General features: G+C 40.8%; 1 protein-coding gene across 9 annotated transcripts in view; it reads left to right on the plus strand.

Moving 5' to 3' along the window:
* The window catches only part of MAST4 (microtubule associated serine/threonine kinase family member 4), a 589,801-nt gene that overhangs the window by 559,141 nt on the left and 13,355 nt on the right, over positions 1–17,305 (plus strand). For 8 of the 9 annotated variants that reach the window (XM_017852851.1, XM_017852852.1, XM_017852848.1 and 5 more), the window contains 7 exons: positions 1,669–1,791; positions 1,980–2,092; positions 4,115–4,242; positions 4,590–4,825; positions 8,818–9,018; positions 12,037–12,266; positions 12,860–12,982. In XM_017852851.1, coding sequence (XP_017708340.1) covers positions 1,669–1,791; positions 1,980–2,092; positions 4,115–4,242; positions 4,590–4,825; positions 8,818–9,018; positions 12,037–12,266; positions 12,860–12,982 — 1,154 coding nt within the window. The remainder of the gene's footprint in view (positions 1–1,668; positions 1,792–1,979; positions 2,093–4,114; positions 4,243–4,589; positions 4,826–8,817; positions 9,019–12,036; positions 12,267–12,859; positions 12,983–17,305) is intronic. The other variant, XM_017852856.1, reaches the window with a different exon arrangement.

Raw genomic sequence — 17,305 nt, forward strand, 5'->3', positions numbered from 1 at the left:
AGAACAGCCACATGAGTTGGCTGTTAGGCTCACGTCCCCAGTAGTGGCAGTTCTGAATCTTTGCATTTGCAAAGCAATGCAAGAGAGATGGTGGAGTAGAAACAAATTAAAGCATGCCTCCACCTTATATGTGGCACTGAGGTTGGATCTGGGTGTTTTTAGGCAGGCCTAGGTTCAGCCTTGAATCTTTACCCTCTGGGGGATCATGGTCCGTGGTGCTTTATTGCTTATGCTTCATTTCCACATCCACAAAAGGTGTTGTAATGCCCACTTTGTGTGGTTATATTTGATGATTTAATTAAAGGAAACAAGATACCTGTCCCGTAGCATCTAGTGCAATACTTGTCACAAGTTGACTCTCAGTCGTAGCTGCTCATGCTTATTGTCAGACTTCAGTATTTTGCTAGAAATGTGGAAACCACCTGGATAGAATAGGGTAAAGATTCTAATTAAATGTTTTATAAAGAAGAATCCATTTCCCCCTTTTTTGGGTGATTTCCTCGCTTTGATGTTTTCACTCCATCATTTTCAGAACACCAATTTGCCCTGGCTGGATTCAGAGCTAGGGCTGACACTATGCCTTATGCTAGAGGGGTCCAATGAGGACAGAGTCCAATCTTTGATCCACAGACAGCAACCCCCAACCAAGATTCACAGCCCATTTTGCATTCAACTTGGCATTTCTCATCCTATTCTTTTTGTACCCCACAGAGGACAGGATGAGAGGCCTGGGTGACAACTACAAGAAAGAGGCATTCACTTGTACCTAGCAGAGATCTTTTGGCAGGGAGGCTGATTAGACCCTTTATTAACGTCTCAGATATATATCTCTCAGAGGTTTTTCAGGGTTGATTCTTTGTTATCTCTCTCTTCAACAATGTGTGTGCTGGTGGCAGGGCAGGGGTCTGATTCTTATGCTGTGATATTATATCATGTACCTTTTTCTCTTTATATGGGATACGGTATTCATATTTTTGATGGCCTGTCCTTTAAAATCACTCTTTAAAATTATGAACTGAATTGAAAACATTTCACTGAATTATGCTATCATGCTGACTTGGCAAAAAGAAGCCTAAAACTTGGAAATGGTGATTGATATTTTAGAGGCATTAAAAGTCTATAAAACAGATTTGTCAGTTTCCTACTTACAAATCTGTAGTTCACAGAATCTAATTCTTATCTATGTTAATGGGCAATCCAATAAAATTGAATGGTAACCCCTATAAATAATATTTAGGAAAAATTTATCAATATTCACTTCTCCTCCAGAGGAAATGTTGCTGTGAACACATTTTGCACCTTGTTAGAATTTCTTTGGGTTTTTATTGAGTGAGTCTGCTGTGGGCCAATATTTATCCACATCTCCAGGTTCAGCATAATGTGATTTTAAGTGTCCACAACATTAACCTTTGAAAAATGGAGGAAGTCATGGAAAAAACTAACAAAGAAAAACAGTGCCATAGCAACTGCTGTTAGCAACATCACATCTCCTACTGACAAATTATCAGAAAAATTTGTGGGGCTTTGGTTGTAGAATGAAAAAGTATGATTTTCATGTCTGTATTTCTTTGCTGATATGTTTTCAAAATTGTTAAAAACTGATGTTTGCCTTTGCTTAGTGGGGATAGTTTAACACTTTCCTCTCTGTCTCTACCTGCCCACTTCCAGGTGGTGCATATGAAGTCAAACAGCATCGATTCTTCCGTTCTTTAGACTGGAACAGTTTGCTGAGACAGAAGGCAGAATTTATTCCCCAACTGGAATCTGAGGATGACACAAGTTATTTTGATAGTATGTGCTTTTTCTGACATAAAACATTGTTTGGCCTTTACTCGATAGATAATTACCTTTGCTTTTGAAACTCTTCGTATCTCTGAGTTCTTAAACATAATGCTGATTCGATACAGAAACTCGTAATTAAAATATCTAAACACTGAAAATCTGAGTAATTGGACCTGTTCCCAAACATTTCACTGCAGCTCGGTCTGAGAAGTATCATCATATGGAAACGGAGGAAGAAGACGACACAAATGACGAAGATTTTAATGTGGAAATAAGGCAGTTTTCTTCATGTTCACATAGGTTTTCAAAAGTAAGTGAAATGTGGCATAAACATACAGAGTCTCTCTGGGAAGATCTCCCGCTGGCCAGATAGTATCCCCGAACAGCTTGGACACTTACCCTTTTCCAGGGTTTGAGGTCTCCTATGCCCAAACTTCCTTTTTGTTGAAGAAAAGTGATCCCCTCAACTTATAGTCTGTCCCTATGCTACTGTGAAAATATATTTCTCTCTCCATGAATTAAGATCTTGTTTTCTTAGGGGCATAGCCTTGCACCCAAAGTCTTGTTTTTGGAGTGTGTGACTGCTACTTATATGATGACCTTGCCTTGAATGTCTCACCTGGCGCAATGCCAGGCTGTGGAGGCACCACTCGTTGCTTTCAACTTAGGATGATGAGTACCAGCTTCACTGTGTGCAGAGTCATCTCCTAGGGATTACATAGAGTACAACAAAAGGAGAAGGCTCAGTCCTTGACATAAGCAAAGATACCTGGGGACAGCTGACTGTAAGATTGTAAAGTCTCGTAACTGCCAGGCATGGTGGCTCACACCTATAATCCCAGCACTTAGAGAGGCAGAGGCAGGAAGATAGCTTGAACCCAGGAGTTCGAGACCGGCCTGGGCAATATAGCGAGTTCCCGTTCTCCACAAAAAGGGGGGAAAAAAAAAAGACTCGTAACTAGTAAACAGAAATTATAAGCCACATTGAAAAGGCAGTAGGAAGCCAAGCTAGAATCATGAAAATGGTAGAAGATAATAAAATTGATGATTGAGAAAGATGCCTTTTTACTAGAAGAGGTAAGATTAAAAAAATAATTAATCAAAACAAAGAAAACTGATAGTTCTGAGACAGAACAGGGCCCTAGGAAAAGTGGAAATCAACGTGAGGGTACCCTACCTCCCTTTTGCTATTTTCAGTAGCTACATATTTTCTGTTGCCATGGCATTTTGCATAATTGTTGTTTAGCTTTTCTATAACATTTAGTGATTTTAAAGTGCTCTGTAGCTTTTCCTAAATGATCACCTAGATGCACCTGCAAATTGGCCAGCACTACCCTCCCTTTTTATGGGAATGGCATTGAGGTAAGGATTTCCCTGGAGAAGGTGGTAGCCAGTCTGTCCTAGAGCCAGGACAGAAGCTTTGCTAAGTGTAGACTCAGACCAGGACTGTTCTCTGGGCCATCAAAGACAACAAAGCCAACCCCTAAACACTGCTTCCTTCTTTGCCTTGGTGGGTATTTCATTTTCCCACTGTCTCCTGTTCTTTAGCCACTTTCCTGCTATTCCTAGTAGATTACAGGAGGCCTCAGGACCATTCCCATGAGAGCAGCAAGTGTCTGAGCAGGGCAGTAGGGAGTGCTTCCTGCCCTAGGCTCTTAGACCCCCATTTTACCTTTTCTCTTTCCTGTGAGACAACAGAGGTTCAGAGATAGCTGAGACCTTGGGCTTACCTGAGATCCAATCCCCTTCAGGACCCCCGGCACCAACATAGGAAACTGCCTGTCTGTAGATGTGATTTGTAAGCGAAACAAATACCTCTGGCTCTTACAACGAAATATGTACTGCATCCCTGCCACACCACCACCCAGTCTTGAAACAGATAATTTATTCTTCTGTTTGCACTCAATTCCAATTCATTTTTCTTCTTCCTACCCCTGACTGGTGGCCATTAAATCTTTTTCTCTGTTATTTTCTTTTTCCAGTTGACTTCATGGTTAAAAAGTAATCAAGATGTGCATTGATCCCAAGGCCTAGAACTCCACTGCATCTGTGGATTTTGTTTGCAGATACAAAGTCCGCAACAAGATATGATGAGAGGATGATGAATTCATAGCTCCCTATTTGTATATATGTACACACACACACTCACACTCACTCACTCTGACCCTTCCTCTCAGGATTCTGGTCAACAACACTGGAAAGTACTTTCTGAATACACAATTTCAGTTCAGAATTTAGTTATCCTCTCAGGTTTTCCTCCCAAGACTTGGAGTGTTTTTCTGACAAACTCTTTTTAGTAGATATTAATAAGCACCGATTATTTGCCTTCCAGGTTTTCAGCAGTATAGATCGAATCACTCAGAATTCAGCAGAAGAGAAGGAAGACTCTGGGGACAAAACCAAAAGCACAACCTTGCCATCCACAGAAACACTGAGCTGGAGTTCAGAATATTCTGAAATGTATGTGAAATGCCTCTTAAGTAATATAAGCAGTAGCTACTAGAGCAGAGTTTCTTAAACTTCAGTGAGCATTAGAATACCTGGGGGACTTGTTAAAACACAGATCTCCCACCTGCAGAGTTTCTGATCCAGTAGATCTCGGGTGGGGCCTGAAAATGTGCATTTCTGACAAGTACCCAGATTATGCAGATGTTGCTGCTCTGGGTACCACACATTAAGAACCATTGTACTAGACATCTCTTGGTTAGGCTTATCCAAGTCCGATTTTCACCTGGTTTCTTCCAAAATTCACCTTTAACACAGTTTTCTAGTATGTGTATATGACTTTGTTTTTGCTTTTAATTAAGGCAACAGCTATCAACATCCAACTCTTCAGATACTGAAAGCAACAGACATAAACTCAGTTCTGGCCTACTTCCCAAACTGGCTATTTCAACAGAGGGAGAACAAGATGAAGCTGCCTCCCACCCTGGAGACCCCCATGAGGAGCCAGGAAAGCCAGCCCTTCCTCCTGAAGAGAGTGCCCAGGAGGAGCCTGAGGTCACCACTCCAGCCAGCACCATCAGCAGCTCCACCCTGTCAGGTAAGCCTTGGGCCATAGTGCCTGCTGTCCTCCTCACCACACTAAGTGACTCCTAGCGCTCAGTCCCAGGGATGGCCTCGCCAGGCAGTAAAGATGGGTGTTTTATGCTACTAGACTTTCTCCATGGCCTCAGTCCTTAGGCTTGAGACACGATCTTCTGAGAGCTAAGATGAGATATCTCAGACTGCTCCTCAATGCTCAGCCATGCAGCAAACTGTTACTGCTTCAGTTTGACCTTGGGGCCAAATTTCACTTTCTCAGCCAGGTTGCAGGGAATCTTTCGAGGGAAATAAGTCAGAATATGCTAAGGGAGTGTGTTCACAGTTGTTGATGCAAAGGTATGTCTTACGCAGTTGCATCTAACTCAAAGTTCAGTGTGAGAGCCAGTATCAAGTAGTCAGCTTGTCAAAATGACCCTTGAAGATGTCTTGAATCACCTGTAAGGCACAGTATAAAGCCAGATTTCTCTCTAGCATTGAAACAGATGGTTGTTTCTTGGATGGAGTTGGCTTTTGTTAAAGGGTTATGTTGTACCAAATAATTTCTGTCTCCAGAGTAGACTCAGGCTCAGTGCAGCACGACACTTAATGCTGTCCTGGTCCATCTAGGACTAAGGAGGGGAAAGGAGAGTCAGAAATACCAACATGATTTAAATTGGTATGTTACGTGCATATGAAATAACTCCACTGAAGACAAAAGTTACCTTCCCCATCTCTGGGTAATTGGAGTAAGAAACTCCTGAGACATCTTTGCCTGTTTGGGAGGCAGTCAAGTGGGCTTGGGCCTTTGAAAGCACTTTTTTAATGTTACCTTTGTGTGATGTAACCTTCCTGACAAGAGGAACAGTGTCTTCACAGATTTTTTAAGGAGCTTAATATATCATGGATACTTGCTGGTCATTAATAATGGAGGTATCCTCACTAGATAATCAAACTTGCAATTAACTGCCCCAGAACAAGCCTCTTAAGTTCATTTAAAATATCATTTGGTTTATGAAAATTTTATGCACAGCATGTTCTTCTATAGAGTATGTGCATTTATGCTTTTTCATAAAGTAAAAGATGTATGTGGCTTAGAATTGCTATAATGAATGTTTTCATTAAGCTACATTCAATATGCTGTATTGATAACCATGAATGATTCCAAGATTTTTCATCAACATTTTTTAAACTAAGTGAATATTCATAGTGTAAGCTTTTTTTTTAATCATTTCAAGAAAAACAAATTTTATGGGCTGGATTTATTTCAACCTCACTAAGAAGTTTGGATCTGTGAAGCTTCACATGTGCTTATAGTTTATTGTGGAGGAAAATAATGTTAGATTTTCTTCTCTCTCTTCACTTCAGTTCTGTTTTCATGTTGCATAATTCCATTTATCCTAAACGTAAAGCCAAGAGAACAGCAATGAGGAAGTAGTGTAAAGGCAACCTGTTAGACTAAGATTCCTGACCATCTCTAGCTCATGTTGGTGCTCAGATCACATGTAGATATCTTGGTATTTTCTATTCCTGGTTACAAAAGCCTTTATCTGGTTCTTAGTTACCTTACTCTGAATAGAGTATATTCACCTCGATTTAAAATTTATTCTGAATATAGTGAACTGTTTACTATCTCTTAGTCTCCTCAGCCTACTCACTACTGGAAAGGTAGGAGGGGAAGGGAGGGGAATCGTGTCTAAGCATTTGATTGATTACTTTCATAATTAAAAAAAAAAATCCACCTAGGTCCTGCCATGCATTCTGATTAATAGATTCACACCATCTTTCTCTCTCTCTCTCTCTCTCTCTCTCTCCCCATACACACACTAAAAATAATCAAAGGCCTTGGGGGCTGTGCAGAATACAGAGATGAGCTGATTTGCTTATAGCCAAGGGTAATTAGGGAGTCTGAAAACCGTGACTGTAGTAAAATTAAATTTGTTGATTTTTATATTGCTCCACCACCAAAAAGAAGGAACCCTTGACATTTAGAGAACATTAAAGTGACATTATCTACCATTGGTAGAAAAGAAGCTCACGCTTATATGCAGTACTGCAAAATGAGATGGCAGAGGCAAGGGGGAGAGGTGACACAAAGTTGTGTATCCACACTCTGGCATTTAGGGAAGTACAACTTTATACCTGTTTCTCTTTTCTCATGACTACATTGCGTTTGAAGCCATGCAAAATAAATGTCTTGAAGTCTTAGGTGTAGGGGCTGAATGTATCCAACAATTACTCATTGTAAAGAGATTCAACTTTTCATTTTAGACTTGTCAGTGATCCCATCCAAACCAAATTACAAAGAAGCAAGTGTGTACCTTACTCAAAGGGAAGCTTCAGTTTTGCGAGATGAGATTTATTACTTGCGAAGCAGTTTTTATCCAGACCTTCAGTAGTTGATTTCTATAAGAGAATGGAATATACTGTTAAATGAGAATGATCTTATCTCATAGGAGTAAAAAGATTGATACTTGCCTTAACGTTATCTCCCTTTGTTGGTCAGATGGGTGTTATGTGTAAGTCCATGAGTATTTTCCTGTACATACGCACAGTAGATGACCACAAAGTATGTCATGCCTAAAGCCGCTGTCCAAATTCCCAGCTTCCCTTAGCCTAGAACACAGCTGTAAGATCTGAACTTTGTCCATGAGCTTGGACCAAACTACAACCGTACCACTAAGTGGTGTATAGACAGCAATGTAAGAGAAATGCTGGTTAAGTCTAAGTCTAATTCTTTCCTAGGCAAACAGTGTCATATGGTCAGCACTTCAAAATGTGCTGGCTGCTCTTTCAAAAGATCGTTTATAGTGGTGTTAAATACTCTGCATGGATTGTATCTCTAAAGGTGATGAGACAGTTGAAGATTTTTAAGCACATGGGGCTTATAATGTAGCATTTAGAAGTAAAAATGAGATGAGCATTGTCTCTCCTGGATGGACAAAATGTGCTATCAATGATGTTTTAAAGAAAAGCAAGATAGAAGACCAATAACCTGGGAAAGAAAGAGTAGGACAAATCAAAAGGAATAGCTGTTCAGCTTCCTTCTGGAGGACTCAACATGTCACCCTGCTGCAGAGCTTTCTTTACTCTCAGCCTCTGCGTTCACCGGGCCAGCATCAGTGATGTTCCATTTCTGCACCCACCTCCATATTTATCCTCTCTTATGCTCCATTGTTGAGGGAAGTCCTCATTTTTTTAAGTTAAAAATAACTCCAGTTTATATTAAAGATTAACAAAATTAAAAGTAAAGAAGGTGTGGTTTAGAGGGGAGAGGAAATAGCATGAGGGAGGATCAGCATTTGATACGCTGGATTAAAAGCCAGGAGGATGAAGTGAGCTTGAGTAATGGAGAGAGTAATATCCCCTTTGTCTTGCTTGTCCTTTGAAATGTACAGGGAGCTTAGAATGGAGGCATACAGCCTGAGAAGTGAGAAGAGACATGTTAGGCACTTTTCTATCAGTTACTTGCCTCAGTCTAGTATGAGGTGTGTTCTAAAGGCACAGGCATAAGTCTACGGGGAGTGATGAAACAATGTCCACGTGTCAAAATTATGATTAACAGCATTGATAATGATAATCAATATCATAAGGTAATCACAGTATGAGGTGGGTGGCCATGGTGTTTGGGAGGTAATGTTTGATTCATGGCACAGCCTTTCATGGTATGTGTGGTAGGGGCACCAGAATTGTCTCTGCAAGGTTTCAAAAATACAGATTGTTGAAAGAAACAAATTCCTTTGGTTAAATGGAGTCATGGATTGAGAATTAGCAGACATGTGTACAGGTAGAATGAAGCCTAAATAGACGCCTCTTCTATCTCTTCCTTCTCCGCGTCACCTTTCTCAAACCAATCACATGTTGTTAATGTTCGCCTGACACTGTCGGGACTTACCAGCCACATAGGAGTATGTTCTCCAGCATTTACTCTTCCTGCTGTCTCTCTCTTCCCCTCTTCCCACCTCTCCTATCCTAGAGTTTCCTGAACGTGTTTATCCCTTCTTCTTTGTACAGTTGGCAGTTTTTCAGAGCACTTGGATCAGATAAATGGACGAAGCGAGTGTGTGGACAGTGCAGATAATTCCTCAAAGCCATCCAGTGAACCCGCTTCTCACATGGCTCGGCAGCGATTAGAAAGCACAGAAAAAAAGAAAATCTCTGGGAAAGTCACAAAGTCCCTCTCTGCCAGTGCTCTGTCCCTCATGATCCCAGGAGGTAGAGAGATACGACTCGCATGAAACTGTGTGATTTGTGCATGTGGTCCCGTCCCTCCTCTCCCAATTTGGAATGCTGAATGAGTTGCAAGATTGCTTGAAGTAATAACGGGTCGTGTCCCAGGACAGCTCTTGAGAGCTTCTGCCTGCAGACTGAATTCTTCCTGCAGGATTTGTAGGGCCCCCAAGGAGCATTTTGGCCTATTTCATCTCACTTTCTGCATCAGGGGTACAAGAGAGGCTTCCTTCCCATGAAAGCTTCTTTCTATTTTGTTTCCTTTCCTTTTCTTTTCTCCCTCCAAGTTAAATGATAAATTTTCCTTCCTTGAATAATTTTTTTTTCTCTAGGCTGTATAATTTATACACTTTATAGAGCTGTTTACAGCATTTGTGTTGGAAAGCTAAGTATATAGCTTTTCTCATCTAATGAATGAGGAAAATAGTTACAGAATATAAGCTTTTCATTCTGGAGATAGAGTCACAGACAGCATTGAAATTCTAGGTTTTCCCAACCCTGTCGGTTGAGCTATGCTTCCTCCTACTGGTAGCAAATCATCTTCTGCCCTGTTTTGGAAAACTGGGCTTAATTGAAGTTTTGTTGAATTGTAGTATTTTCCCACAAACTGGTTTTGCCTTTACTGATCTCTGAGTCTGTAGTAATCCCACTGGTAGAAATGAAATATACACCCTGATGGTTGTGATATCACTCCAAATGACAGCAAGAGACTCGAGTTATATTGCAGATGGCTTGTTTTTGGAAGAATACAGATCATGTATAAAAGGGATTGTTTTTGTTTTTAAAATTTCATATTTGTGCAGAAAGCAATTTGACATAAACAAATGCTCATTTGGGAGTAGTGCTCAGTCTAGCAGATTCAGTTTCTGGGAGGTGTCCCGTTTAGCTCCATAAAACAAACACCTGTATTCCCTAGTCTGTATGACTCTTCATAACCTGAAGATGATGGTCCCGGTGCAGCTGCACAGACAGGAAGGTAAGTTGGATATGGGCCAGTGTAGTTTTGAAAGCTAGTTAGGAAGCCTATACTTTGGTAGAATAAGGAAATCATTCAATTTGGGGAGATAAGGGAGACCATCAGAAGGTAAAGAAGAGGGGGCCTGGCCTTTCAGCAGTTTGGATCTGTGTGTGTCCCCAGTGCCCTACTCCCACCTGCATGTCTTGAAGTTCCCTGCCTGCCAGCATGCATCTCTTCACCTGTCCCTTGGTTAGACGGAAGGGATCCAGCAGAAAAGAACCAACATGCTACATGAAGTCAGAGAGGGAAGGAGCATGGGTTGTGATGCAGTTGGCTTTGCTCTTCTTTGAACAAGCGTAAGAATTGAAATAGTGGGTAGTATGGATACTTTCAGCTTATGGTAGCCACAGTGGAACTCACCACACCCTGGTGAGCCTTCAGTAGCACTGGGAACTTTGTAACCTGGCTCCAACTGAGCTCCTGTCTAAACCTCAGCATGTTTTGTAGATTATTCTGCCTTTTCTCAAGTGCACACACACACGCACACTGACAGTCTCACATAACTGGTTAAGGTCTGTTTAGATTCATGTAGATGAAACAGGGATATGAACTAAAAATAAAAGTGTTCATTTCTGCTGCTATAACAAAATACTTTAGACTGGGCAAGGTAACGACAGAATTTGTTGGTCGCAGTTCTGGAGCCTGGAAAGTCCAAGATCAAAGTGCCAACAGTTTCAGCATCTGACGAGGGCTTATTCCTCATGGACAGCACCTTCTCTGTGTCCTCACATGGCAGAAGGAAAGAACGAACTCTCTCCAGTCTGTTGTATAAGGGCACTAATTCAGTTATGAGGGGCAGAGCCCTCATGACCTAATCACCTCCCAGAGGTCCCACCTCTTAAAACCATTACTTTGGGGGTTAGGTTTCAACATAGGAATTTTAGGGGGACACAAACATTCAGAGCATAGCAGTTGCTTCTAAAACAAAGAAAGCAGTAGATTTGGTGTTTTGGAATATGTACTGAGATTCTCCTCAGGTTTCTCTATCTCACCTGCATTATCCTCTCAGAGACCTTATTAGAATTGCAAGTAATATGTGAAGAGAATCAGTTGTCACCACAGTAATAGAGAAGTTTATAGAGAAGTCACCATTTCATTGTTTTCCTGATTAAAATTTCTTTCCTTTTTTTTTTTTTTTTTTTTTTGAGACAGGGTCTTGCTCTGTCGCCTAGGCTGAAGTGCTGTGGCACAATCACGGCTCACTGCAGCCTCAACCTCCCAGACTCACGTGATCCTCTCACCTCAGTCTCCCAGGTAGCTGGGACTATAGGCACATGCCACCTTTCCTGGCTAATTTTTTTGTATTGTTTGTAGAGACAGGGTTTAGCCATATCACCTGACTGGTCTTGAACTCCTGGGCTCAAGCCACCAGCCCACCTTGGCCTCTCAGAAGTGCTGGGATTACAGGTGTGAGCCACTACACCCGGCCAGTTAAAATTCTTTAATCAGTATTCATTCAATAGCATTGTAGAAATCAGCTGGTAAATTGATAAACTGCTTTCCTGGCCATGTGTGTTGAAAAGGACCATGTTAAAATTGTTTAGTGAAGAATTTGGAATCCAGTATCTGTTAATATAATACATACAGTCTTCTCCACTTGAAGACACACTTGAAATACATGCATCTATGGTTTATTTCTCTACTTAAAATAAAACATTAAAATGTCACAGCCAGAAGGTAATCTTTGTTTTAATAAGCATAGAAACTAAAAAATTATAACATGAGACTATTGAAATTTCTTTCTCTTTCCTAACTGAAAAATTAGTTAAAATAGCAACACTCTTGAAGTTTGACAGTTTTGGAATTCATCCTCATTACTGATAGAAACATTTTTATATTATTTTGTCTTCATTTGGCTATTGGAAACAAATGGATTTGTGTTGTGACTGTGCCCCCAGTCCTGGCAGGGCTCATGGGGTGAGGGTTGCCTGCATGCATGCTTGTGTGAGCCACATGGGCTTTGATAACTGGCTTCTTTGTTACAGATATGTTTGCTGTTTCCCCTCTGGGAAGTCCAATGTCTCCCCATTCCCTGTCCTCGGACCCTTCCTCTTCACGAGATTCCTCTCCCAGCCGAGATTCCTCAGCAGCTTCTGCCAGTCCGCATCAGCCGATTGTGATCCACAGTTCAGGGAAGAACTACGGCTTTACCATCCGAGCCATCCGGGTGTATGTGGGAGACAGTGACATCTATACAGTGCACCATATCGTCTGGGTAAAACCTGCATGTCTCACACTTGATTTTTCATTTCCAGCCAAGCTGGAGAGTGGATAGGTTGGCTGATAAATAGCAAATGTATTTACTTTTAAGTTTGCACTTGGGACCTGTTTCATTTTCCTTTTAGAACTCCATCCCTGAATGTATACGGTGGAATTGAATTTAGCAAAAACGAGTATCTCATAATTCTGTCCAGTTTTCATATTTGATTGTTCTTTCTTACATACCAAGCTGGTAGACATAGTCAAAGGCAATCCTATTTCTATCCTTCTTTTATTTTTTCTTTTTTTTCCTAACCTTCTTTTTAAAAATTACCTTCTCAAATCACGTGAAAAGTTTTGGTCATTCATGTTTATTTTTTCTTTGTGACTCTGGTACTTTCAGTCTGAATCACCTGAAAATTTCTGAGTACCATAGAAAGTTTCCTATTTTAGAATAACGATAGAACAGGAATAGTAACCATACCTGTTAGATTTTCTATTAGAAGCTTAGGACATTTGCTAATTAGCTCATTATTCTTTCAGAAGACACAGTAGGTGTTAGAGTTGTCATTTGTTTGCCTACAAATATCCTCTCTTCTTTGACTGTAGAACGTAGAAGAAGGAAGTCCAGCGTGCCAGGCAGGGCTGAAGGCTGGAGACCTTATCACACACATCAATGGAGAACCGGTGCATGGACTCGTCCACACAGAAGTTATAGAGCTCCTACTGAAGGTATTGTATTTTTTTATGTCAGGGCCATGCTGATGAGACAGCATGATGGTACAGCCCCAAAGGGGCTAGTACCAGGAGATTGATTACCCTGTGGCACACCCATGTCTGATTACTGAGAAAGTATTCAGTAGTCTCAAGTTTAAAGACAAAGATATTATGAACTCTCTGGTTTTATATAATGAAATGATGTCTTTATTTCTGCATACTCATTCCCTAATTTAATTTTGCTTCTCATTCTAAATTGTAAGTAGTAAGAATTCTCTTTGTTTATATACCTTACACAGTGACATCTCTTTGGGAGTCACCTGTCCTAAAGGTGACTTTCTTCAGGAACTTCTAACAGGTTTCATTCTAGTATACGAGAAGACAAAATTGTATTAAACTGTGAGGTTTGATCTGAAGGTTTAATCTGAGAATTAGAGTTCCTTTGGAAAACAAAATTGTAAATATATACACATGTACTATAAATTATAAAAAATAAGTGGTAGTGAAAGAAGAGGTCCTAGCAATTATTAGACCTCCCTCCCCTCCATACAAATTAACTTAAATAGGGATCAATTTATATTTAAAATGTAAGCTGAATAGAGCCTATGGAGTAAGAAGGTCACAGGAAGCATGACTGTAAATGGAGAGAGAGAAAGGACACACACTGATCCTGTCAGACTGTTCTGTTTAGTTATTTGATTTGCTACTTGCTGACTCTAGAAAAGAAAGTTATGGTTCAAAATATGGATCTGGTTAAAACAAAGATGAATATATGGGTTTGAGTTAAAATTTTCACAGAAAATGAAGGCTAATTAGTCTATGATGAGAAATGGAGTCCCTACTTAGAGAATTATTTTACAGATCAACAGATTTATGGACAGCCTCTTGTTTCTTAAGCACTGTGCTTTGGACTCTGGAAGGGGCAATGAGCCAGAGAAATGTGAGCCATAGCTGCAAAGAACCTACAGACTATTTACGGAGACAAAGCATAAATACATATAAACATAAACACTTGCACATCATTTAAATATAATGTTCATTCAGACTGTTTCTAGCACACTTGCTCTGAAGCAGGTGCTGTTGTAGACATTGGTTACATGGGGACTGAGGTGTGGTCTCTGCCCTTGAGAAGTATGGGAGATGTAAGTAAGCAAAAACAACAACAACAAAACAAAACACAATTTAATTAAGGCTATAGGAGAGAGAGGAATATCATACTTTTGGAGAGAACATTCTATAAGTGGGGAGAGGCCTCACAGGGAAGTGACATTGAACTGGAATTTGGAAGGCACTGTAGAGAAGTGGGTGTGCACATCTTTCAAACGTGCAGTGAAATGCCTTTTCTCCTCTCTTCTCTGCCATTTCCCCAGCCCACGTAAGTGTATTCTTCCAACAATTCAGAGTCTGGCCTAGGTACCAGGAAGAGTAAATACTGTGTATATCCAAAGGTCCAGTGTGGAGTAGTAGATAGGAACATTATTGCCATTGATTAGTTCACAGTATTAATGAGACTTTGGTCTTGGGCTCAGACCCCACAGGGGTTGGGGGCTCAATAATTTTGTGGGATTAAGGTAAACCATGAAGTTTTCCTTTCCTTGCTGTCCAAAAGTTACTATAAAAGGAGCTAAGTTCCCTGTGGCCACTTTTATTGTTTCCTGATTCATGTTTTGCTGTACATGTCCTTCAGTTTGGTAGCAAAAGCCTTAAGATGACTGGGGTTAGCCTACACTTTTGGCACATATGGCCACTGCTTAGAAACAAATGCCACTTCTGGCACCTATGTGGATAAGACCTGAGGTTTTTCGATGAGCATCTGTCTCTGATAATATTTTTGTCCAAGTGGGATGGAACAATGATTTCAGAGTGAGCGTCCAAGAAACAGGAGGCAGAGCAGGATTGCCGACTGAGATCCCTGGACTGTGAAACTCACGTGCAGTGACCTTAGACTACTCAAGACAGAAGTCAAGATGAGACACAAAGTTCATGAGTTTCACCAGCTGCTTCTCTCACAATCCTGAATCCTGTGGTCCATGGTGGTCCCTTTCAGCTCAGAACCACCCGTTGTGGACAAGAACCCAGGGAATTGTTTGGTTTTTTTATCCTTTGCTTTCAGTTTGTAAGGATTGCAAAGATAGGCAGACTAAGGTGCTTACTCTTTAAAGCGCTGCCTGAACTTTTCTAGGCGCTCACTTTGACCCTTTGTATTAGAGAGTAAGTCTGTGTTCTGTGGAGGAGCTTCGCTCGGTGTCACTCATCCCACTACACGTTTTCCAAATCTTCTTATCAGTGATTTAAAAATGGCTAAAGGGATTTCAAATGGTAATATGTGTTTTGTCTTCTACATTCTTTATAGCAGCATTGCATTTTATGCAGAACAGCTCCTGCGACAGCGTATCTTTAGATAGTATCATATGTCTGTTCACAACATCAGAATAATAAATAATATACTGAAATATATATATTGAGAAATATACATTGGCTTATTTTGCTGAGACATAATTGATCACTTTCATGATTTACTTTGTAAAGTATTTTAATAGAATTTTGTATTTTAAAACTTATCTTCCTGCTTCTATGAAATTTGAATGTGTATTTCCCCTAGAGGACCCTGGCAAGGTCTCTTAGCAGACTCAGATGATCCCATTTCTATTATCTTGCCCTCGTCTGATTATGGAGCACCTTGCACAACCCAAAGCCTTCATTTCTGGATGCAGTCAACGTGTGTCACTGAAACTGCTTAAACACAGTGGAGTGGAGAGCCATTGGCACCCTCTGAGGCCATGGTGTACTCTGTCACAAATCCAAAGAGCATCCTGCCTGTATTCATAAAGGAAGCACTCAAGAGGAGTAAGCAATGTCATGAAACCAAGAGGATACAAGGGATTTAATTATCTTCCCAGTGAACTGTGTAATCGTGCAGCTTCCTTCCAAATTTAACCAGTGACTCTTGAAATCAGAGTATTAAGTGACTAGTGTCAGTGGTGGGCTCCTGTGTGCCATCATTGGTTTAACAGCAGGGATGTTGGCTGTACTGTGGTACTCTCGAATGCTGTTTACACAGTGTTTTATACTTGCAAAGGACTTTACAGAATGTCATGGCACTCTTAGAGAAAGGGGGAGAAGTCCTGACAGAGGGCTGTAGGTGTATGTTTAGAACTGCATGACTACCTGTACAGTGTTTGTCTTTTGGATTATGAATATAGTAAGCATTTTCCATGTTTCATAGAATCACATTTGGTCTTGTTTACCTTCACAACTTCAAAGTGAACCTGCTATGGGAGCAGTATCTTCCATGCATAGACAAACTTGTCTGAAGTCACTCAGCATCCTCGATCCATGGAATTATAAAATGTCATGGTTATCCAGTTCCGCTCCCCACTGGCTATGTGAATCCCTGACAGTGTCCTCCTTCAGCTTCACCTCAAAGCTTTTCTGCCATGAGGAAATCTTGTTAGACAGCATCAGTCTTTCTAAAAACAACTTTATAAGTAGACTGAGGTCATTCTTCACCCACTAGTGTTACAGGTGGAGATGATACTTGGCCCAGTCCTATTACCTGTTCCAATTAGCCAGGCTTAACTTCTGTGATCCAAGAAACTTTCTTCTCAACCAAGCTGCTTTTTAAGTATAGCATTAGTTTAAATCCCCAATGCATAGAAGCCGTAAAACTTTACCAGCCTCTACTTCAGAAATTTCCTTTCCATGGACACTGGGGAGCTTCTGTGTACTAAAATGGGGGCCATCAAATAGCTTGATTACCATCCTCCCATATCTGTCAAGCCCCTCATATGCACAGAGCCTTGTGCAAAATACGGCAAGGGCCACACAAAAATGACACAAAAGGGCTGGGCACAGTGGCTCATGCCTGTAATCCCAACACTTTGGGAGGCTGAGGTGGGTGGATCACGAGGTCAGGAGTTCAAGACCAGCCTGGCCAAGATACTGAAACCCCGTCTCTACTAAAAATACAAAAATTAGCTGGGCATGGTGGTAGGCTCCTGTAATCCCAGTGAGACAGAGAATTGCTTGAACCCGGGAGGAAGAGGTTACAGTGAGCCGAGATAGCGCCACCGCACTCCAACCTGGGTGACAGAGTGAGATTCTGTCTCAAGGAAAAAAAAAAAAAAAGACACATAAGGGTAATAGTTAATGGGGCAAGGGTGCTTGATGCCTGCCACACTCTTGTCTGTGGTTTTACAGGAATAAATGCATGTAATCCAAACACTTACTCTCTGAGGTAGGTGCTATAAATATAAATGTTCCCATTTCACAAATGAAAAAAAACAAAAGCAGAAGAAGATAACAAAGCAGCCTAAGCTTATCTGCTGGAAAGGAGCA

The sequence above is a fragment of the Rhinopithecus bieti genome, unplaced genomic scaffold, assembly GCF_001698545.2.
Source record: "Rhinopithecus bieti isolate Rb0 unplaced genomic scaffold, ASM169854v2 scaffold_34958, whole genome shotgun sequence".
NCBI lineage: Eukaryota > Metazoa > Chordata > Mammalia > Primates > Cercopithecidae > Rhinopithecus > Rhinopithecus bieti.